The 24494-nt window shown below is 37.5% G+C and overlaps 1 protein-coding gene across 1 annotated transcript; it reads right to left on the minus strand.

The window, feature by feature from the left end:
• Nucleotides 1–253: 253 nt before the first annotated feature.
• On the minus strand, nt 254–24494 carry lclat1 (lysocardiolipin acyltransferase 1). The gene is made up of 6 exons (XM_065295985.1): nt 24284–24494; nt 7001–7174; nt 6678–6876; nt 6391–6537; nt 4830–4946; nt 254–2668 (listed from the first exon to the last, which is right to left on the minus strand). The coding sequence occupies exons 2-6, from the start codon at nt 7169–7171 to the stop codon at nt 2148–2150; spliced, it is 1155 nt and encodes a 384-aa protein (XP_065152057.1). The 5' UTR covers nt 7172–7174; nt 24284–24494; the 3' UTR covers nt 254–2147.

Raw genomic sequence — 24494 nt, forward strand, 5'->3', positions numbered from 1 at the left:
TACTATAGACCAGAGGTATACCTTTAAGGGTTAAGACTATGATATTAAAAGGTCAAATTCATTATACACTTGCTTTAAAATTTGCATATATTATTTTACTGTGTACAAGCAATGGATGTAGCATTGCATTTTATAGAAAAATCAATAAAATTACAATGCATAACAAATGAAAAGAAACAACTATTGGAGAAATACTCATTAACACATTACATTACTATGCTACATATGCACTAAATGAAGACAAGAGAGTCAATTTAAAATAATTCAATTACTTGCTTTATTCTTTCAAATCATAACATCATTTCCTGACAACACACAAGAATTAATATAAACATTATCCATTAACATATGGTCCTATATTTTATTGACTAAGGATTTTATATGATCAGCATATTATATAAACATATGTGGGCTATATGCATTCCATTTGGTAATATGCTACTGTTTGTTTTAAACACATTTCCACTTTTAGAGTTTGGCTTTAGCTGTTTTTGAAGATATCTTTTATTTTTTGTTTTACTTGCTATTATTACGGGCATAAATGGTTACAGGCTATGATTTACTCAATGATTGATTTATTTCTGCTCAATAGTGCAATTTCAGTGACTTAATATACCTGAGTGATTGCTGTACACGTGAAACAGACAAAGCTCCTCTTACATTTAGACCAGTGGTGGCGAACGGCGGTCCTGGAGAGCTGCAGTCCTGCAGAGTTTAACCCTAACCCGGCTTAAACCTCACCTGCCTGTGTCTTTTAAGTGACACTTTAGACCTTGAATAGCCTGCCCAGGTGGGTCTGGTAAGAGCTGGAGAATAACTGCAGGACCCATTTTGACATTTATTCATGCAGACGTTTTCCATCACAGTGAACAGGTCAAAGTAATTTATGTACCAGATTAACTCTAAAACCAGTGCAAATACTAATCAACACAAGTCATTTACGTACTAGTCATTTACATTGGCTATTTAAACATGTTTTACTACTATGACACATGAATTATTAACATGCAGCCAATGTAAATATTAGTGTTCTGGTAGTTTGTAAATATGTGCGTTTGACAAGCAATGTCACATCATAGGCCAAAGGTGAGACAGACAGGGAGAAGGGTAATGTAAATAAAAACAAAAATTAACAGAAGAAAAAACAAGGGATATAAATGATAGCAGGATAAGAATCTGAACCATTCAATTGAGTCATTATTCAGAAACGTAGTATATTGGTAACTCAACATTGTCCTGATGTGTAAGATTCTAATGTAGATTGTCATAAAGAGTAACACAAAGAAATCATGTAGCATTTTCACAGCAACTCGCTCTTGACTGAAGAAGCGGCTAATTTAACATCACCAAAAGACCGTGTGACATCACAGACAGATTAACGCGAGCGAACGGCCGGCCCATTGAAACTGCAGCATATGCAACGGCCGCAGCAATCGTGCATTCAAAAAGCAGCGTTTTTTGATGTCTGACACAAACAAAAAGCCGAAACTATGTATTGCTGCTGTTTTACAAACAGTGGTAATGAACTATGCTTCCGTAGCATACTAGTAAAATAAATAAAATTAAAAGAACAAAACAAAAGAAAAAATGTTTAAAAGCAATCTAAACAAATATACATAAATATGAAACTCAGACAAAAGAAACAAATAGAAAAGAGTGTAAAATAACAATATTAAAACAATCCTTAGAGATACACACACAAACAAAGATTGGCAAATGCAGTTTAGCTGTAATGGTTTTCATACTGAGCTCATTTTTCTATCCCCACCCCTAAACCTCACTCTTATCTTTAGCGTTTTTGATAAAAATAAAAACGTGCTCACATTTTAAATGATTGGGTTTTTGAAGTGTCCTTGTAAAGCATGTTTATGTTGTAATACCCATTTACTACTCGTGTTGTTATACAAATTTGTCATAAACAACATATTCAAAGCCACAAACACAGACGCATGTACACCCTTAATTGGTAATTGGGAACCAATTGCGTATGAGTTTTTTGATCATATAAGAAAATGACATTTTGTAAACCCCTTATTTCCTATTTTTCAGAGTCTCTGTGTCTCTGGTGCGGCTCTTAGCCAGCAGGAGGCGCCACTGTTAACTTTAAACAAGCAAACGTACTGCAAATCGTGGTCCAGCATCTCTTCTCATTCATTTTTTAACTCTGTTCCATTGCTTTGTTCGTCCTTTGAACCGTCACCAATCCAATATCGATGACACGCCAATTCCATCATCTCAACTCCGCCCATTAGCCGTTGCTGACCCAGAAAGAAGATCACCATAAGCAGGAAGTAGACTCGTGCGGGAGCCCAGAGCCACAGCCCCACAAAAGACAGAGCGATGAAGAAGCTCCAGTACAGAAGTGAAGCAGCTTTAATAAGTGATACTCTCAGCTCGCTCTTACATGGAGGCACACGAGCTTCAGGGGAGTCAAATGCGCGCGGAGAAGCCTGATAAAACTCTTGCAGACGCTGTTCTTTCTCAGCCCAGCGTTCCTGACACCAGGACTGCAGCTGCGCAGCTGATCGGGGCAGAGACGACAGTGGGTAGCGTTGCACATGAAAGTGAATCTCGCGTGGGAAAAGGCCCAGGACCAGGTGGCGCTCCGTCTGTGGGATGTTTTGAGGATATGCAACAGTAATGTCATGGACAGCATCCAAGTTACCACCTGAGAAAAGAAAAATGACTGTATATAAATAATCGCATAAACAAAATCAACATTAATAAAACACAGGCCATGTTCAAACATGCATATGATTTTAAGAGGCTGACAGTGAATTTTTAGGTATATCACAATTAGTCCTCATGCTCTACAATGATAGCTGCCCACTGCTCTGGGTCTGTATGTTCTTGTGTTCACTACCTACTAGGATTACGGTAAAATGCAGAAGTAACATTTCGACATACACAGACATACACGCACAAACACACATATATTCATATATACATACACACACGTCAAAGATGTCCACACAAGGTCAAAGATTTATTGGTATTCCTATCTTTGTGGGGACAATTGGTCATCACAACGTGATAATTACCAGGAACACACACACACACACACACACACACACACAATATATATATATATATATATATATATATATATATATATATATATATATATATATATATATATATATATATATATATATATATATATATATATATATATATATATATATATATATGAAGACTTTGATTCCAAAACGTAATAAATACATTTTGACTAATTTCAGTATAAATGTGTTTTCTATACCAGGAAAGTGACAAGATAAAACCCACAATTTTCTGTTAAAAACTTCCACATAGCATCTTTATGTTATAATAACATTAAAATTATTGAAATCAATATTGAACATGTTTTCTTTTTAAATCCATAATTTGTTTTTAAAGATTTATTATAAAAAACGCAAATAAATGACATACATGCATGCATACATACATACAGTTTAATGTGTGCTGCTCTTAAGTTTATCAGTTTATTTATTGCATTTATTTATTGCATCTACACTGCCACTTGAATTTTCCTCCATGTCGCTCTACGTCACTCTACTAAGACATTTTAGACACCGTTCTACCGCGGTAATCACAATTTTATTGTCACTGTATGTCTGAGCCTCGTCACAAGCCTTTCAATGCCCAGTTTTCCCCAGTGTTAACTATGCAAATGACAAATAAATGCCTCTTGACACTTAAATGTATAGTACCAATATCCTATAAGGTGGCAGATGTTCTACTGTCCAGTAGACTTCAGCCCTAATCATACTCACTTAACAAATCACATGGGCAAAAAAATATGAACCACCTGTGAAACCCAGCTAAAGTAATTTTTTGGTCATTTACGTTTTTTTTCTTCTTTTTACATAAAATCATTCTATATGAAGGAGAGAACATTTGATGAAAATCATTTTGATATCTTTAATAAGGAGTAGGCCATGTCAAAGGTTAGATGAAATTCGTTCTAAGAAAATCATGTTTTTAAGAATTTCCAATTTAAAAAACAAGCTTAGATTTAACGCTGCATCACAAGTGAACCATAAGTTGTCTGTCTGTGTCATACCACGTAAAAGCTGAGTTAAGAGATTAAAGTAGAGCCTGACCGATTTATCGTTTTGACGATTTTATCTGCAGATATGAGCATGTCGCAGATATATTCGTTTCGGCGTATAAGCCACATATATGCACCGGTTATGAATGTTTTTCCACAAACTAAAAAGGATGCTTTTGAATGATGTAAGTACTTGTTTGTCCAGCAGAGCGCGCTCTATTATTTGCTACTGGTGGTGACCCAGGTCCCTCACTAGCCAATCGCCCGTCACTTCATTCAGTGGTCTCTTGTTCAGGAGGCAGTCAGTGCCTTCACAACAGTTTTATACCCGTTATTAAAATGCGTTTGGTCGATTAGATTATATATTGTTCTGTTTGTGTTATAAAGTTACTAATAATAAGTAAAGTTTATTGTTTAGTGCACTGATATCAAAATCAATTGGTATAATTAAGTTTATTGTTAAATTGTTAAACACACCTGCCTATATTACATATCTTTGTCACATGAATATAAGTGTTTGATCACCACATTTGTGAGTGATCACTACCAAAATGTATTTATTTCATAAAGTATATCCTGTTAATGTATATAGTGTATTCTATGTACAGTACTGTAGTATAATATATTGTATGTTATACTACAGTATAACATACAGTATATTGAAATGTTCATATCGAATGTTGTTTTAATTTTAATTCACTGTTGCTCAAGCATGGCAGAACTCTGTGGACAATGATGAATTGAGAATATAATAATGAAATAATGAATGACCTCTGACCTTTGCGCAGTGTGTCTACGATGAAGGTGAAGCCGGTGGTACGTGGGTGAAGGACAAACTTATAGTTTGGAAGACCGTTTCTTTCAGCAAACTCATCACTCTTGGCACGAGTGTTATCTGCGTAGAAAGATGAAAGACAAAAGTAATTGAAATGAGCTGAAAGAATGGGGTTAGAGCATCATCTATTGATGTATCGCAGATAGAAACAGCCTTCATGTCAATAGTTGGCCTATTTGCCCATTAATGTTTTAAATTACTATTATACTATTAATATTATTATCATCATCATAGCATCACATTAACATTCACGCATAATGAGCACTGGTGACACCAAAGCGCACTGCATGCGCTATTTGCAAGAGGAGATCTGTAAACTGTGCTGTGTGTTCTAAATGTCACAAATCAGTAAGATTACAGTAAAACAACATTAGGTTTTAGGTTTTTTTTTTTTAAACTTGCTTTTTTGTTTTATTTCCCATATTTTTTTAGCCAACTGGTATCAATATCAGACAAGTTTATTCATTAGTTTGCAGGGTCTTATTTTTGCATCATCTTTAAACATTTGGAGGAACTGATCATAAATCATTGAACTATTATAAGATTCATGAGTGATTCACAGGTCAGAAAGATTTGTACTGGAAAATCTACAGATGATATACATTTTGGTCAACGCAACATTAGTGTAAGTGGTTGCTAAAACATTGACTACGCTAGGAGTAAAACAGTACAGTACACATAGACTTACAAGTTCAATGGATAGGACAGTTAAAGTAAAAAATTATTATTTTTTTATATTATTCCTTTATAATATTTGTTTATTTATTTTTTAAAACTAAAATATAGTGTTCGATTTGTGGCTGCCTTTGCAGTTATTTATCACTTAAGAAAAATCAATAATATTACTGTCAAATGTATTTTCAGATAATAAATACTTTAGTTGACTGTATGTATGTGTTCATATTTTATTAAGGGATAAATCTGAAGCACACCACTAAATAATTCTTATCAATTCATACAAGGCTAGTAATATATACAGCTGTAAATACAGAAGGCTAATTTCTTTTACATTTTCTTAATTATTTTGCAAAATTGTTTTACCATTGCACAAGTTACATTCAGAATGTTCTTTTTACTATATTTATTTTACATTGTTTAGCAAATAATTTTTTTAACATTCCAGCAGTCATTATAGGGCCTTAAACACCTGGGGTCTTATTTAAAAAACTGGGCGTAAGATCCTTACTAAAAGTCTACATAAGCACGAAAGCCAAAAATGTTTTTTATAGATCACAACCTTTGCGTGGGAATTGGCATACACACAAAACAGGGCTGGAAACGTTCGTACGGCAGCTCCCAAACAAAGGTTGTGATCTATACGCTTTATAAATGAGGCCCCTGGTCACTTCACACCACTACTGTAGAGCTGTCACTTTCTGCCACCAGTTGTGCTCCGCCCACAGAAAAAAAGTAATCTCTGTTTGCAAACACGCAAATGGCCTAATGGTAACTCCTAACCACTTGAGAGACCTCTCGAGCTGTACATCACAGGCAATGATCTTACCAGTGAGGTCGGTTCCCTCTGGGAACAGCAGAAGCTGTACCGGTTCTTTGATGTGGCAGAAATACTGCAGCATGTTGGTCATGTGACTGCGGTCATCTTCCCAGCGACGCTGGATAAAGATGAAGGAGGCGACTTGCATTGCCCAACCTACACAAACGCATAGAGAGAGAGAGAGAGAGAGAGACAGACAAACACACGCAAACACACGACAAGCTCTGAGGATAATTCAAAACACAACTCCATTGACTCCATTCATTATTTCACCCAAAGATGAAGTTTTGGCTCACCGAATCCAGGCACAGCCTTTAGCGCCACTTTAAGGCAGATCTTCTCCAGACGCAAGTAGCTGAACCTCAACAGACAACACCACAGGAACATCCAATCCAATCTGGTGCGATGGTTCATTATTATTACGCTTCGCTCACCAGGCACAAAACCGTCACCTGTTATCACCACCTTCACCCCAAACACCAGCTCCAACAATGCCTGTCATTAAACCCAGACACGCATCAAGGGAGAGGAAAACTAAATTCTATATAATAAAGTTTGAGGACCATGAGTTTATCAGTGCTGCTGTGGATGAAGACGATGAAGATGATAAGATACGTACCACTGGAAGAGTGAGCCAGGTGGCAACAATGCGGTCAGTAATCCAGCGGTACCACGCAGGTGACAACAGCATCACAGGCAAAACTGGACCCAACATAAACACACTGCCAAAAAAGCTGCCCAGGAAAAGAGTAACGATGAAGAAGAGACCTCTTACAGACACCATTGCCATAACCTGGGAGATGGAGAATTAAAACATTCACATACCCTTAATTTACCATGACATTCAGAGAACAGTAATAATCTTTTTATAATAATAATAATAATAATCTTTTATTAAGGACACTCTCTCTTGGTCCATAAAACAACAACAACAAATACACACAGATAGACACATACAGTTACACTTACTCATGTACATATAAACTAAAACGCCAATGATTGCACATCCTTGAAAAAAACCTGACTGAACTCTGTGCCAGGTTCGTCAATAATAAAATGATACTGCTAGAAGAGTCCAATAATCTACATATACATTTATGCATAAGATTTCGTATTACAGCAGCACAGGTTGGCACACCAGCACTGACAAACATATTTGACTTGCACTGTTCCATCGTGGAACCTTCATCAGTAAACGCATTCCGTCATTATATGCAACATTTAGCCTCCGCATGCTTCTTTTCGTGTAATGTCGCCACAAATGGGCAGTATACATAGGGGTACAATACACTCTAAAAAGTGTGGTCTTCACAGATTCTGAGCACATAGCAATTATTATTAAATGCAGTTACTCAAGCTTTTTAAAACTTAAATCCTTCGAATGTTATTTTATTATCACAAAAGAACGGTAAGGGATGCACTGAAATTTCAGCAACCAAAAACCATAAAAAAGGGCAAAAATATAAACCAAAAAAATGGCGCTCTGCATCTTAGCTTTCAGTCTCACTGCAGCCATTATCACAGCAAAGCATAATCGTAAGAGCTGTGTGCATATACTTCAAATGACACACAAGTTCTGTGTGATGCTCCACTGCTTATCATGTTTTTATTACACTATTCTGCATGCGATCACATTTTTCTTCAATGACGCACAGTCACCTGATTATGCACCTGTCGCGATACACAATAAATCAATTAATCGCACAATGAATAAAATGAACTCGATAATTTTTTTTCCAGCCACTATCATTTACATTTGCATGCTTGTTCTGGTATGAACACATGGTGAACAGCGCTATTATTAGCCTTTCATTAATAAACTAAAGCGGCTGATCTCTGCAGTTTCATTTTGCAAGTGTGTGAAAGTTGAGCAATCCTATTTCATCAATAGCGCTGAAAATTCAGAGACATAATATTAGTTCGCGTCCATATAAACTCATTATTACTTCCGCTTGCGTTTAAATGACAGCGGAGAGACTAGCCCACAGTCTCAACAGACCAAACCCTCATAGTATTCAGGACAGAACCGGTCGAAAGTGAACAAAAGAGACAGAGTTAAATACCAGGTTTAAACGTTATATGTCTCTCTGGTCCACTTGTGATCTGATCGATAAAAACACATCTTAATACCAAGTGTAAACTGCCAAGTTTCCATTCCAAACGCTACAGCTGCAGTGTGGGAGTACTTCATTTTTTTGTGGATTTGTTTCCAAAATAACAAAGAAAAAATATCCACCAAGTTTGATTAGGATATTTAATTTAAATAGTAAGTTGAAACAAGAAAGGGCAAAAAAGAAACATCCAAAATTATTAGCCCCCTGGTCATTAATAGTCATTATAAAACGGGCAGTTCTGGTTCTTCATTCTGATTGGTTGAAACGCGTTCTAAGCCGTGATAAAATACACTGGTAACCTCACGGTTCAGACCACATTACATAAATATCACTGCGCCACTGTTGCTGCATACTGGTTTATGAAAATAAACAACAGTGTCTTTAATCATATTTTTAATTTGTCTACAATTGCACAATTAATGGCGATATCCAGATAACTGTCAATAAATATTGTAGAGTCATATCGTCGATAAAGAGAAAACGTTGTCTGAGGAGTTTATAAGTCAAGTTCATACGTCCTCTATTATCCACTGGGTGGCGATCTTTCCCAACTTAAACACTGACGCATTCACTCAACACTGAAAACACAACGTGTAAGTTTTGATGGCTTTGAATCTGATCTCTTACATAAGTTCTTCACAAAAATGAAATTATCTCCGCTTTTAGCTAAAAAATTTAAAGCAACACTGTGTAGTTTCCATGTAAAAATGACTTACAGCTCCCCCATGTGGTTGAAAAGCGCAACAGTGCCTGGTATCAGACACTCTTCTGCAGGCAGGGGGAGGGGCGGAGCTGTGTTTCCTACCCTCCACCGCCACTTTCAGAGTGTGCTTGTAGCAGCTAGGAGGCTGCTCAGGTTGCAGCAACAGTACAATTTGTCCAGTTAAAAGTTGTTCTATCACTGAAATAATTTTAGAGAGATTATTTGAAGGTAAAAAAACTACATAGTGTTGCTTTAAGAGGTGATAAGAGAACAAATGAAGGTAGGATGAAACGTTTTTGTGTTTGTTTTTGTTTGAAAGCGGATGGTCTGTTCTTTCATTGGATATTTTATGTTTATTTAAAGATAATTTTTCTGCAAGGCATTAAACTAAAACTGGGTGGCAACTTAAAAAAAAAAAAACGCTGACTGGGAGTTCAGCATGCTTCCAAGCATATTTGATCATCACTTCAACAGTTGCACAATATCAATGTTAATGTATAAATTAGATGAATGTTGATTTATAAAATAAACACCACAGTCTTATATCATATTTTCATTGTGTCTCTGCTGCATCTCTGTTGGTTGGGAACTGCGCTCTGTTTCAGTCACACTTGATTCTGAGGAACTACTTTGTTTGGCGGAAGAGTAATATCTGTACTAATATAATTACAACTTATTTGTGTTTTATTTGATAAAATCCCGCTAACGTTATGCATATGAAGTAACCGTTTTATAAACGCAATAAACCCCCTCGAAGCAGTGGGGTTACAGTGCAACAACGCCCCTTAGCCGTTATAAAATGCACTGGTAACCCACTGCTTCTTGGGGTTTATTGCTTTAATAGTGCACCCTGGCTGAGCAACATCTGACAACAACCTCTTAGAGTATTTCTTTACTAGGTTGGCACAGGTCTCTTGAGGGATTTTATCCCATTCTTCCATTGCAAATTGCTCTAGCTGGTCCAAGTTACGTGGTTTCCTAGCATGGACATTCACTTTGAGCACTTGCCACAGATTCTCAATAGGATTGAGGTCTGGGCTCTGTGCAGGGCACTTCAGTACCTTGGTTTTGGTATCCTTCAGGAACTGTTGGACCAATTTCGATGTATGCTTTGGGTCATTGTCTTGTTGGAAGACCCAGCGACGACCTAAGGCTAGACTACGAGCAGATTTCTGCATATTATCCCTCAAAATGTCAACATAATTTTCTTTTTTCATGATGCCATGCACCCAAACAAGGCTCCCTGTGCCTGAGGCAGCAAAACAGCCCCACAGCATGATGCTCCCACCACCATGTTTAACTGTGGAAACTCTGTTCTTAGGGTTGAAGGCCTCACCCTTTCTTCGCCAAACATAAGCAACATCCATGTGCCCAAACAGTTCCAGTTTAGTCTCATCAGACCAAAGCACAGACTCCCAAAACTCATCTTTACCTTTCAAATGTTCACAGGCAAACCTCAGTCTGGCTGTGATGTGCCGCTGTTTGAGTAAAGGGGTTCTTCTGGGACGATGGCCCTGAAGCCCACCACGATGAAGAGCCCTCACAACTGTGTTCCTTGAAACATCAACTCCAGAAGAGGCAAGGTCAGCAACAAACATCTTGGCAGATGTCCGGGGCATCTTGCTGACATCTTTGACTATTTTCCTCTCCAGAGTTCTTGAAATCTTGCGCTTACGACCATGCCCAGGTTTGTTTCTTACAGAATTTGTCTCCTTGTACTTGGCAATGATGCAACATACAGAGGTTCTAGACACTGTGAAACGCTTGGAAATGGCAGTATAGCCTTCCCCCTTATCATGAGCCTCCACTATTCTTTCTGAGCTCACGACTGATTTCCTTAGTCTTTGGTATGGTGAGTAAGTAGTTTCTCCCAATAATGTGTTCAAGTGTCCTGTTCCTTAGAGTCCTTTTATGCTGATTGAATGTTCAGGTGTGGTTAGGAAGCCAATTGACTGCACAGGTGTGGTTTGAAAGCTGATTGATTAATTAGGTGTGTTTTGAAAGCAAAACTTCACATGGGGGCTACTATTTTTGACCACCCCATTTTCACGATATTTGATATAAAGCAAGCCTAAAAATTTATTTTATATTCCCAAATGTTCCAAAAGCTACTAAAAAGCACTGGTGAATGTTTGATTATATCAGGTTTTTTCAATGCTGCAAACATTGAAAAGATCTTTAGGAAAATATTCGAAAATGTACGGGGGGCTAATAATTTTGGCCTCAACTGTATATGTATTGTTCTTTATTTGTAAATCAAAAAATTATTTTTACAGTATGAATGGCTAAAGTTCATGTAAAAACAATACGATTATGTATTCTGTATAATACCATTTATTAAATATTTCATCATTTTCCTGTTTTCTATGATTTCTTTCTTAAGGAAGTGCTATACTCTCTAGAAATCTGACCAATAGTCTTACTTGTGATAATGTCTGACTATCCAGGGCCCAGGTCAGGAAACAGACAGATCAGCTTACCCATCTGTCTGTTAGCTGTCTTGACATTTCAAGAACATATATCTCAGAGTTTGTATTACAAGTATCAACACATTTTGACTATGTCTGTTTCTCGAACAAAGAAATACAGAGTGGGGTTGCTGCTGTCACAGAATTTTCCAACCGGTTAATCAGCGCGTGACAAACCCGGTGATACCGGTACGTACGCTGCGTTAAAGTGGCCGTATTATGAAAAACTCCCTTTTTCTGGGTTTTGGGGTGTTCATTTGTGTCTCTGATGCTCCCACACGCATACAAACTTGGAAAAAAATCCATCCATGCTGTTTTGAGTGAGATACAGGTTTCTGAATGTCCTCTGCCTTGAGTCTCAGATTGCGCGAGTTAAAACTCAGCTCCGTTGTGACGTAACAAAAAGTTTCGTCACATTCAGTTTGAATTTTCCCGCCCACCACCCCACTCGCAGGTCTCCACCCACCAGGTAGCTAGAGAGCATAGAGCAGTCACTTGAATGAGACCCTCTGTGCCGTTATCATCTCTCACGGAAATAACAGCGCTATTTGGATATTATGGATTATACTCCCACCTACTTTTAAAAACAAAGTTTTAACGCGTGGTTATTGGAACCCGGAGTAATCTTATATACAGTGTGTTACGACGCAAACAGTCCTCAGATTGTAGGCGATAAGACCTTCATGCGAAATCTGATGTAAACAACAGACTATGTATCTATATTTCACGGATTATAAGCATTTGTGGACAAAAATGGTAATTGGATGTATTTTATTGGACTTTCATGGATCATTCACACATCTGAAACAGACTGGATTCGATTCGCGATCGCGTTGTTTCATCACAAAGGTAAGAAGTCACGTTAAATTTTGCATGTTGTCATCTTCTGTCACAAAATACTACATTTATGATGCTAGAGCTAAAAGCTTTTTGCCAAACTAACCGAGACCGTACGCCCCGGCTTTTCTGACGAGGCGAGCCTCTAATAACTTTACGGTCCGCATAGATATATACACGGTCCGGACCTCCCGCTAGCTTCTAGCAATTAGCATGCGGTCCACAAGCAGTATACATCCCCCGCCGGGTCTTAATTTCTGTAATTTGCGAAAATAATGCGTTTGAAAATGTTTATAACGGGAATATGTTAGTATTGTCCAGGGAAAACGAGTGTATTGTTCAGACTGCTACATCACAATTTACGCTGGAATCTTTGTGTCATGATGAGTTTGACACACCGAGACCGGGGACGATGCTAACCCCCGAGCCTCTTATAACTTTACGGTCCGGACCTCCCGCTAGCTTCTAGCAATTAGCACGTGGCCCACAAGCAGTATACATCCCCCGCCGGGTCTTAATTTCTGTAATTTGCGAAAATAATGCGCTTGAAAATGTTTTATAATGGGAATATGTTAGCATTGTCCAGGGAAAACGAGTTTATTGTTGTGACTGCTAACGTAACATCACAATTTACTCATTGTGTGTCATGAGTTTCTTCACCTGTAGTGTACTTATTAGTGATACTTTTCTGCATGATTTGTCTGTTGGCAACATAAACCGTTAATAATAATAATAATAATATATAAAATAATAACACTGTATGGTCTGTACTGCTCACGATACCACTGAGCATGCGCACGATCACATGACGTTAGTAGTGGGGCGTGATCAAAGGAGCAGCAGCTCATAAATATGTAAGACTAGCTCAAAACGGCACAATCTGAACTGCCCTGAAACAGAGGCTCCTAGAGATGGGTAACAATCTTTTCCTACAAGCTATTTCGAGCAAACAACTTTTGAAACATGCTTTATGGAACTCATACATCTATATAACTTGTGGAAAAGCAGTCATAAGATGGGCACTTTAACCCTCATATTATGTTCCGGGTCAATTTGACCCGTTTTGATTTTTAAGCTGTCGGATAAACCAGTTAACCTGTGATTCTATTCTTGAAATTTTGTGACTTTTTCTCACTTATGGCCATGAACATGCATGCAAAGTTTAGACATGGTGATATGTTTTGAAGTGTACCAAAACAATTTTGTAACGATTTTGAGGTTCGCGGGTCAATTTGACCCGCATTTTGTTTTGCGCCAAAGCAACTGTATAGACCTAAATTAAATATATATTTTTAGTGTTTGTTGTTATATTGGTGTTTACCAACCCTAAAATGGGGGTAAAAATGCTTCTCCTCACTATTTTGAGTACTGAAAATACTTTTACAGACACAGATGGTAAAAGTGAGCTATAATTTCTATTTACAATTTATATGAAATACTACTTAAGTTAAAGTTTTCTTCCAGAAATTTTGTCACTTTTTCTCATTTATGGCCATGAACATGCATGCAAAGGTTAGACATGCTGATATGTTTTGAAGTGTACCAAAACAATTTTGTAACGATTTTGAGGTTCGCGGGTCAATTTGACCCGCATTTTGTTTTGCGCCAAAGCAACTGTATAGACCTAAATTAAATATATATTTTTAGTGTTTGTTGTTATATTGGTGTTTACCTACCCTAAAATGGGGGTAAAAATGCTTCTAAATAGATTTTGAGTACTGAAAATACTTTTACAGACACAGATGGTAAAAGTGAGCTATAATTTCTATTTACAATTTATATGAAATACTACTTAAGTTAAAGTTTTCTTCCAGAAATTTTGTCACTTTTTCTCATTTAGGGCCATGAACATGCATGCAAAGTTAGGATACACTGATGTGTTTTGAAGTGTTTTTTTTTTTAGCACAAATAATGATTTTTGGTACGATTTTGATGTTCGCGGGTCAATTTGACCCATATTTGTTTGTTCCAACGCAACTGTACAGACACAAATTAAATACATTTATTGCATATATTTTGGTGTTTTACTACCCTGGAAAGGGAAAAGTGAGCTTTTCCCACTTTTTTTGTACTGATAAAGACTTCCTCAGACACAGAAAAGTAAATGTAAACTATCATTTCTATTTTCAATGTAAATGAAATACTATGTATAGCTGATGAATTCAGACCCACAGAAAATCCAGATGTGAATACAGGTGATGCTAGCTGTGCCCCATAAAACATGACACCAAAATAAGCACCATTTGTGTAAAATGCAAGAAGTCAGAAAGCACATGCTTCATGTATGCAGATCATGTAAACAGTGATTTCTTGATTTTGTACAATGAGCCTCAAGAACAAAATATGAGCCTATTTAGAAAAAGAAAAGCTTCATTTCATTTCAAAGCAATATTAAATAGTTCATTTAGGATGTCTTAAACATAGGTATGTTAAAAAAAACATGTTGAATTAAAATTTAAAATGTTAAATGTTGAAACAGTTTTTGTGCAACATTTGTTAAAACAAACATGTTAAAAATTGTGGTTAAATGCATTTTTTTTAAATCATACTTTTTAGTTTTAAATGTTTGTAATGTGTGACAAAGACTGATACTAAAATGGTTTTGTTCATACCTAATTCCTTCTTGTTTTTCATAATGTGATATTTAAGGAATTGCATTGAATCCAATGCGGGTCAATTTGACCCGGTCCATCAAAATCGTCACAAAAATCGAACACAATACAAGGGTTAAATCGCGTATGAATGTGCGTGCAATGCAAGTGCAACAGCTGGTTTAATTAAGTGCTTGAGTCAATGTGGGCAGGTAATTCTCACAGAACCCGCCAGTCCCAAGCAGAGCAACCGGCTACTTCTGCATAAAGCGCTGCTTGAATGATGGGTTTATTATTTTTCTTGATGAAAAACACAACAACAAAACAATCTCGCTTTAATAAACATCATTAGGGGTGGCACGGTTCACAAAACCCTTGGTTCGGTTCGTATCACGGTTCTATGGTCACGGTTCTCGGTTCAGTACGGTTCTTGTTGTTATTTTTTCTTTTAAATTTTAACACTCCAGAAATGTATTATCTTAATAATGTATTAATTATCCATAATTTAGGATACAGTATTAAAAAGGGTTATATAATGTAATCATGCACAAACTGAATTTGACTTTAAACACATTATTGGGACCATCCCTGAGGAAAGCCAGATGAGATTTTGATACAGCAAGAGGGAAGACATTGATGATTTTAAAAAGCTTTTCATTTATTTGGCAAAAAAGAGAATGTGTATTGCCATGTACATGAACTTTGTGTGCATTTGTAGCACACAAAGATAACTTACATTTATCAAAAATGATTTATCACTGAGAGGCTGCTTAAATACTGCAGAGAGAATATGTGGATGAGAGAGAAACATAACGTTTACTTTGAGGGGCAATTTATGAAATAAGATCACGCAACTTTCACACGCTAGCAAAATGAAACTACGCAGAAATCAGCCGCTTTCGTTTTATCAATGAAAGGCTAAAAATAGCGCTAATACGAAAAGACGTAAAATGTGTTCAGTACCTCAGATTAGATAAATGGTCGGAGAGAAGGCGATCTCCTGTGGCTGTTCGAACACATTCAACCCATAGACTGCAGTTCTAACTATTGTTTTATTTCCGGTGTCATCATAGGTAACATGAAATAAAAAATGTTTTCACACACCAAACTTATACGACGCTAGCGCATCCTCCAACTGCGGGCAGACTTCCTTAGCTCCCACATGCCATTTCTACACGTAACATAACCTGCACACTCCAAACCAGTCACCTCTTCTTTCGCGCGAAAGGGAAACACGCTATCTGAGGTCACATACAGGGCATGAGGCTACATTGCGCATGTCATGAACCGTTGAACCGTGCGACACACACGCGCTCCGAACCGAGACAAGCGAACCGAACGGTTCGGATTTTTTTCATGAACCGTGCCACCCCTAAACATCATATATGTATATTATAACCAAAACAAGTATGCACGCTGCTTCTGCCATCATCTGGTCAGTCAGTCACTGACAGAAATAAATGAAACTCTGACACCTGCTGCTCTGTGATGTGATGCACGTTCAGCTCTGCTGAATTCAGACAGCAGACACATTTAATTGTTAGTGTTTGCTCTCTCTAATGAAACTAAATGATTGAATTACATGAAAATATCAAAACGATGATGAAAGACATCAGTGATGTAACCAGTGAGAGGCTGAAGCACCGGTAATCACTGTTTCACCAACTATCGCGACAAGCCTAATACAGAGCGCCATTTACCTCGCCTCGCACAAATCTTGTTAATATAAAAATAGAAAACAATACATCGGCAGATGAAACTCAACCATTAAAATTCGGCCTTCTAAACATGCTGCTAAGCTTACCAATTAAGAACCTATTATCAATTAAAGAAATAGGAAAGAAATAGGAATCAAGGTTTTGCACAACTCATCAGAAACAATGTTGGCATGTTTTTACAGCTTTTTCAGGTTTTTATTCTATGAAATGTATTGTACATAAATGGGTTATAGACAAAGACAAAATTTTTCTAGAATTACACTATATTAAAAACATAGAAAAAACAAAGTTAGCATATAGAAATACATATCATTTGTGGTGATAGAACTATTACTATTACTCATACGTATTATTTTTATATCGCTCGAGGATTTTGTAGAAACATATGGGTTACAACATAGAAAGAGGGTGGTAGGCTCTGTAAGAACATACATCACAATGGGGTGTACATTCTACCCCTAGGGTGTAAGATAGGGCTGCACGATGTGAGGAAAAGTTGCGATGTGCGATGACATCATTTAATGTTGCGATAAGGATGTGAGTTGCGATAAATATTTCATATTTTTTCATGTTTTCGGGGGCATTCACATGTCGCGCCTAAAAACACGTGGAAAACGCTAGACACGTAGGTTATTGTCACATGATCTGCACGCTGCGCTTGTGTCATTCTGAAAAGTTAAAATGTTTTTGAAAAGCCTGGAAAAACGAGCGCTTCGCACCGCAGTGCGAGTCGCGACTGCGGCGCTTCCAGAGTGCACATACTGCGCGCCTACATTTGAAATAATGAACTTGAGCGCGCAATAGACACAATATGTGAATCACCGCTTCCACAGTACCTGTGTTTGCGGCGTCATCTCTCCTAAATCCAAAATAATTCCATGATATAGCTCAGGGTGCTGTTCATTTTCACCACAAGGTCTTCATCTGACAACACATTTTCCTCACTCTTCTCTCCTTTCTCCACCATCGTTTTTGCTAACAGGCCCAGCGTCGCAACTGACACCTCACAAATCAATCTGAGCGTAGCTGACTTGGGGGTTCCCCTGATTGGCCTAATAGCATGAACGCCTGACCATCCGTGCGTCCCAAACTGCCTACTTCCATACTATATAGTATGCAAAGAGTACGAGAAGTAGTGCTTTTTGCCTACTATATAGTATGGAAGTATGCGGTTTGGGACGCAGGGCAAAACATGATAGGTCAAACGTTTATTACATGCGCTTACCATTTTCCCTTTATTCATCGCATCAAGTCTGTTGCGATGTGTTCATCACGTGAGTTCATATCGCGATGACGATGAAAATTTGATGTATCGTTCAGCCCTAAGAGACGCACAAAATTCCACATTGCTTATAATAGGACAGGGAACATGCCCAAATATGGGTATAAAAAGGTTTCAGATGGGATATATTCGCAACCATTTTTGAGCACCCTAGCAACCCAAAATTCAAACAGTTATATCTTAAAAACTGAATGTCATGGCGACATGAAAATTGGTTTATATCATTCATGCTGGCAAGTAGCCTATCATCACTGGCCACTCCCAAGCCATGCCTTAGCAACAAAAGACAGTACCCTAGCAACCTATCCTATGCCATTATAAAATGCCCAGATAGATATCTTCGCTTTACTAGGGCTGTCAACTTTAGTCGTTTAGTCGACTAATCAGTCGATGCCGTCTTGGTCGACGGACATTTTCATTGGTCGACCAGTTGCATAATTTATTTATTTTCCCCAAAAAAGAGATTTTCATTGATTTACTCCTTGATATTTATTCCTTTATAAGCAATTAAATATTACTGTATTCTAAATATAATTAGCCCATGTTTTATCCCAAACTTTAAATGCTTTAATTTAGGCTATTTTGTAACAGCGCCACAGTTAAGCGCACCACGTAGAACACTCTGAAACCGCACCTGTGGCTGGCTGCACTGCTACTTTGCTCAGAAAGGAATACAGGTAGTTCTGCTGTATTCATTCAGTTCAAACACTACCTGTTTTGGCTTTAGTCAGCAAAATGTCCAAGAAATCTAAATCTTTTGTCTGGCTGCATTTTACATAAAAAGGTCACGGAGTTTGAGTTCGCCTGCTCACAAGGTTTGCATAAAGTAAATGATAGGCAACAGTCTATTTTTTTGTAAATTCTTTCATTCGAATAGTAAATAAAATACAGCAATAAAATAATTTAAATGAAAGTCTCTCCTGATTGTGTTCCAAATTATTAACATTTACGTATTTTAGGCTATAAGTAAATTGCAGATTAAGTTTTGTTTTTGTAAATCCTCAGACATTATTTTTACCACTTAATTAAGTTTTGCTTTATAGAAAGCATTTCTTTAAAGTGAATTTCGTTTTGTATAAATTGTTTCTTTATTTTAATAAATGTTTCATCAACCAACTGCATGTATTTAATAAATAAAAAGCAAATATAGCAGACAATATAATAACCGCGCATGGAGGCGCCGGCACGGCGCGTTCACTTGCATTGCATTGTTAACTAGAACGCACCTCATTATAAATTAATAAAACTCTGCGTATGCCTATATGTCTCATACATTAGCATTAAATATATTTGCTGTATTCGTTCTAGAAGATGACAAGGGCTTTCTCACACACAGTGAGTTAGACCCGCCTTGGCCGGTGCGTCTTTTTACGCATTCTTAAGGTGCCTATGGTATCCATTAGTTTTATCGGGTTGCAGTCTATTCGGCAACATTCCGCCTACAACGGGCTTAGATTTGGAAATATATTACATCTACATTTCAGTGGTAACAGATACGGTGATGATCTTCTTTATTGTAGCACTACCTCAAACTAAAGCGGAGTCTCTTCGCAGCTGTCATTTTCTTAAATGAGCTGCGGTAATGTTTCAAATGAGCTTCTAACGCTAGACAAATGCCTTTTTTTCAACACGATCACCTCGTACCCAAACCATTTCGAAACTAAGGAGCCATTTGTCCTCCGATTCGGCGTTTGCTGGACTTATTTATTTGTACAGTTGACGCTTTTGAAAATAGCCTAAATAATGTAACAAAACGAAAATAAACCTATAGGCCATCCTACTATACAGCCTATTATTATTAGGATTGTTTTAGGCTATTTTTGTATGTGTTTGTGTGTGTGTGTGTGTGTTTTAAAACGCCTAGATCGGCTGGACAAAAGTTAACCCACAGCTTCAAATTAAAGAAGAATATACAGCCTGTATTAACGAGAGCTTTTAGGAGTTTTCATTATTTGGCAGTTTTAGCAGTTATATTTTTTGTAGCGTGCGGGTGTGGTCAGGTGCGCGATTGTGACTGTCAATATAGGCCTAGTACAGAGCTCCTCATTTTGCAGTTAAAAAAATCACTTAATTTTCAAAGAATTGTGTTATTATTATAGTTTTATTTATTATTATTGATGTTTTTTCGTTGTTGTTTTATAAATTCTCTATGACAATTGTTTAATAAATGTTCAATCAAAATGCAAAACATTGCGTCTTTTTTTATTTTTAGTCGACTAATCGATGCGCAGGACAGGACTTTGGTCGACTAAGCATGTCTTTGGTTGACTACAGCCCTACACTTTACAGTGTCATATAGACATGGGGATGGACTCATTTTACTCAGGCATCCAACCAGTCTCTCAGGATCTTACCCATGATAATATAATCACCGTCACACCCTTAGTGTCCAGTAGCATGCGCTCCTCCGGAATCATTAGGTGTGTTCGACTTCATGCGGCGCTGCGCAGACCGATCGGCGGCTGACTTGAAGCAGTGCATTCCGGTTAGTAAGTTTGTCCGACTTCAGCTGGCGCTGCATGCACGTGACTGTGTCATATGGTTTTTAAGTACCGCGAGAGCGTTTCGAGAGTAGCCGGCTAGCTCAGCCGGTGCAGCTTCTCCAGAGCGGCTGCCCGGAGTTGTAATGACGTAACAGCTTGACGTGATTGGTCGCCTCACTGATGACAACGATCACGTGCGTTTCAAGTTTAATCCAACCTTTAGTTCCACTAATAAACATTATAAATTCATGTTTTAAAACAGGAAAAAACACTTTAATATGCTTAAATATGTTATATTGTGTCGTGTAATAAAATAAAAATGAAAATAACAAACTCTATTGGTATTTTAATAATATAGGCTTGTTTCCCGTTATTTTCGGGTATACAGTATAAGCAGCAATTAAAATATTCGATATAAAATGTTTCTGGTTGCAACTTTTTATTAAAAGGTTTGTTTTTATCAAATTCAGCATCTAATTCACTTCATTCGCGATTAATAACAAGGAAACACGGCGCACACGTCACTACGGCAAGCAGCAGGTGTCCGGCTTCACAGCTCCGTCTTCAGTTCCTCCCTCGACTGCAAGCGGCAAACCCCGCCGATCGGTCTGCGCAGCGCCGGATGATCTCGAACACACCTATTGGCTTTAAAAGTTGCGACCACATGCTTTTTTTTCTCTCATTTGTTATGAATGAACAGTCTTTTTATATGTAAAATGTTTGCTCAGAGATGTTAGTAAATAAGCAACGCTAATGTCAAGCCCATTGCACTGAACGAGCAATCATAAATATAGTTCAAATGGCTGATATGATGACTAAGATAAAAAAGTCACCAATCACAGTGACTGCACGTAGATTTTGGAAAATTAAATACTGTGTAGGGGTGGGCAATATAGCCTCAAAATTATATCATGATATTTTAAGAATTTTTGCGGTAATGATATTTATGACGGTATAAAAATTATGGACAAGGAAGGGTAATTTCCATCCAATGAGCTGTTATTGATGACAGACTACCTAATTCAAAGTGTAAATCCATTGTCAGAAATAGTATTAAAGTTAGGGCTGCACGATAAATCGCATGCGATACCACGCGCATCACGTCAGTAATGCCGGTTCCATGATTAGTATTAAATCGCAATCAGCTGTTAGCAGATGGCGCGACATTAATTGCACAGAGCCTTAGTTCCCTGACAAGCTGGGCCATATCGCATACATATCGCAGGCAATACGTCCGCGATAATTAATGTGAAATTGCCCCGATTGTCAGTGAACTACGGCTCTGTGTAGTTAAAGCTGCTCCATCTGAAAACAGCTGATGGCGATTTAATACTAATCAAGGAACCGGCATTACTGACGAGATGCGCGTGACAAACACATGCGATTTATCGTGCAGCCCTAATTAAAGTGCAAAAGTAGCGACACAATCACACAGCATGAGTCAAATTTATACAAAGTACAAACTAGAGATGAAATGGTATGAACATTTTACATCACTATGACACTACCACAGATTTTCTTCACAGATCCCAGTAACTTAAGTCATTAGCTAACTATTTAAAATTTTGATTTCAAAATCATTTTACATGTAAGTGAACTTTTGTTCGCAAAAACATCAAAATAAATAACATTAACATTATTCATGGCACATTTGGGTTTGTGAGATGCTCATGTAGTTCAGATAAAAATCAAGTGAATAAATCAGATTTTCATATAAACACAGAAGAAATCAGCAAGGCATCTGTCTATGCTGAGAAATGGAGTGTACTTTTAGGACCCAGGAGTGGACGGTGCGCCTGTGCCTCGCGGCAGTCGCGGAAGAAACAATCAGGGTAAAACTGAGCTTTAAACTCATCAGATCGCATAATTTAATGGAAAATGAATAGAAAAGATGGTTCTGTCTAATTAAATATTAACTCTTTCCCCGCCATTGACTGCAATACCGCAACTTATAAAAAATGGCCCTAGGGCAAACAGCTGTATGTCCGTGTATGTTTTAAAGATCGCTCTGCATCTGATCTCTATCAAAAGTCCTTCACAAAAATGGAATTATCTCAGCTTGAGCTTTTTGCTCAAAATTTGGTGTTTTTGATGAAACCTACACATATTTGAGAGGTGCTAAAAACAGAACACATGAAGGTAGGATGAAACGGATTTTTTTGATTGAAAGCAGAGGGTCTCTTTTATTTCATATATTGTATGTTTTTATATTTAAAAAGGAGCATTTTCTGGAAGGCATTAAACTTTTGTGAAAATCATGAAAAATGCTGGCGGTGAAAGTAAATGTGCGTCAGTACAACTAGTATGTGAACATTTTTTAGATTTGAATTCAGTCATTAAAATAAGTTCCTGTCATCACAGTGGTATGAGTAGGCAGGGTTTTCCCTATATAACGCAACTCCTTAACACTTTAGTTTAACAGTAACTAAAGTAATTTACACAGCGATGCTCGGTTGAGTCATTAGTTTATTTTTTGGCAGCACATCACCAGCTGCTGTCTGCAAGTATCTCCTCCTCGTGTACCTTTACAGCTTGGTTGTAATCGCGTTGCTGACATGCTGCTCTTGTTCTCAGGTGTTGTTGCTGTGCGCGTTAGGGAACGTAAATGCACCATACGTCATCACAGCGCTATATCATGGATATCATGATATGACTTTTTTATTATGTAAAAAATTATATTGGTATTACCATGAACGGTATGATATGGCAAACCCCTACTGTGTGGATAAAGCTCTTAGAGAGGAATGATTATGGATATGGATTGTATGAATATTTTACAACTTGTTGACTTATTTAATAGCAATGTGCTGTGAAATATGTGCCATCCTGGACCAGCTATCAAATAAAAGGGGTATGGACATTACATTTATGGCATTTTTTGGTTTTGCACGGGTCCTTGTCGTTTCTTAACTGTCTCTGGAGCAACTTCACACAACAAGTTTTGTTGCTAAGGTTTGGTGTGTTTTTGAATACAGCTTTCCTAAAAGTATATCATATTATATTCCCAAAATAAGAAATATCACAGTATATCACCTTGCTTGCAGTATCTGAATGTATCGCATCCAATCTTATTGTGACCCTTGAATCGGGATATGAATTGGATATGATTCTTGCCAATACACATGGGGGTTGGTTTATATCATTCACGCACCAAATACAGTACCCTAGCACAGAATAAACAAATCCTTATATCTCTGCATCAGAACATCATGGAGACATCTGGGCTCTTTTGACTCATTTTCTCATTCTTGTATCATTATGTCCCTCAAAAATTGCCATGACAAGCACCACTTCACATTTCTTTTTTAGAAAATGTACCGTTCTTTTCATATTGCTATCTAAGTTGTTGTTTTAATAATAAAAGATGTGTTAACTGCATAACCACTTAATTTGATTCTTCTTCAAAGCGGTAAGAAAAAACCCCACACCATTACAGCCCTAGCTGCGTCAGCCACAACCCGTTCATATTTCACCTCTTATTATCACACACCTGTAGAACCTAGATTTATCTGAGAATATCCTAGCATAACATCAAACAAGGGTTATACAGCAACATGTAGTCTAGTGAATTATAATCAACACACGTGCTGCTGTCATGTGTGCGCATTAACGGCCTGAAAGACACAGACTTTAACATAACAACACCAGCATCCATGAATCTGTTTGCGCATAAAGAAACTTAAGTCTGTGTTATTTATTTACTCACTGTAAGGTACACGTGAACAGAGTTATATCAGCTGGGTGATCTCACGCGACGACATCCAAACTTCACGTGCGTGCACGCGTCGATCGATTACAATCTGTAACGTCCGTTAAATGAGACCAGATCGATTATGAAAAGCAAAAACAAGAAAGAAACGTTTCTATACTCGGTTGCGATGGCGGCCATGATTTTCTTTTCCAAGCCTTCACTTCCG

This window comes from Paramisgurnus dabryanus, chromosome 20 (genome assembly GCF_030506205.2).
Source record: "Paramisgurnus dabryanus chromosome 20, PD_genome_1.1, whole genome shotgun sequence".
Taxonomy (NCBI): Eukaryota; Metazoa; Chordata; class Actinopteri; order Cypriniformes; family Cobitidae; genus Paramisgurnus; species Paramisgurnus dabryanus.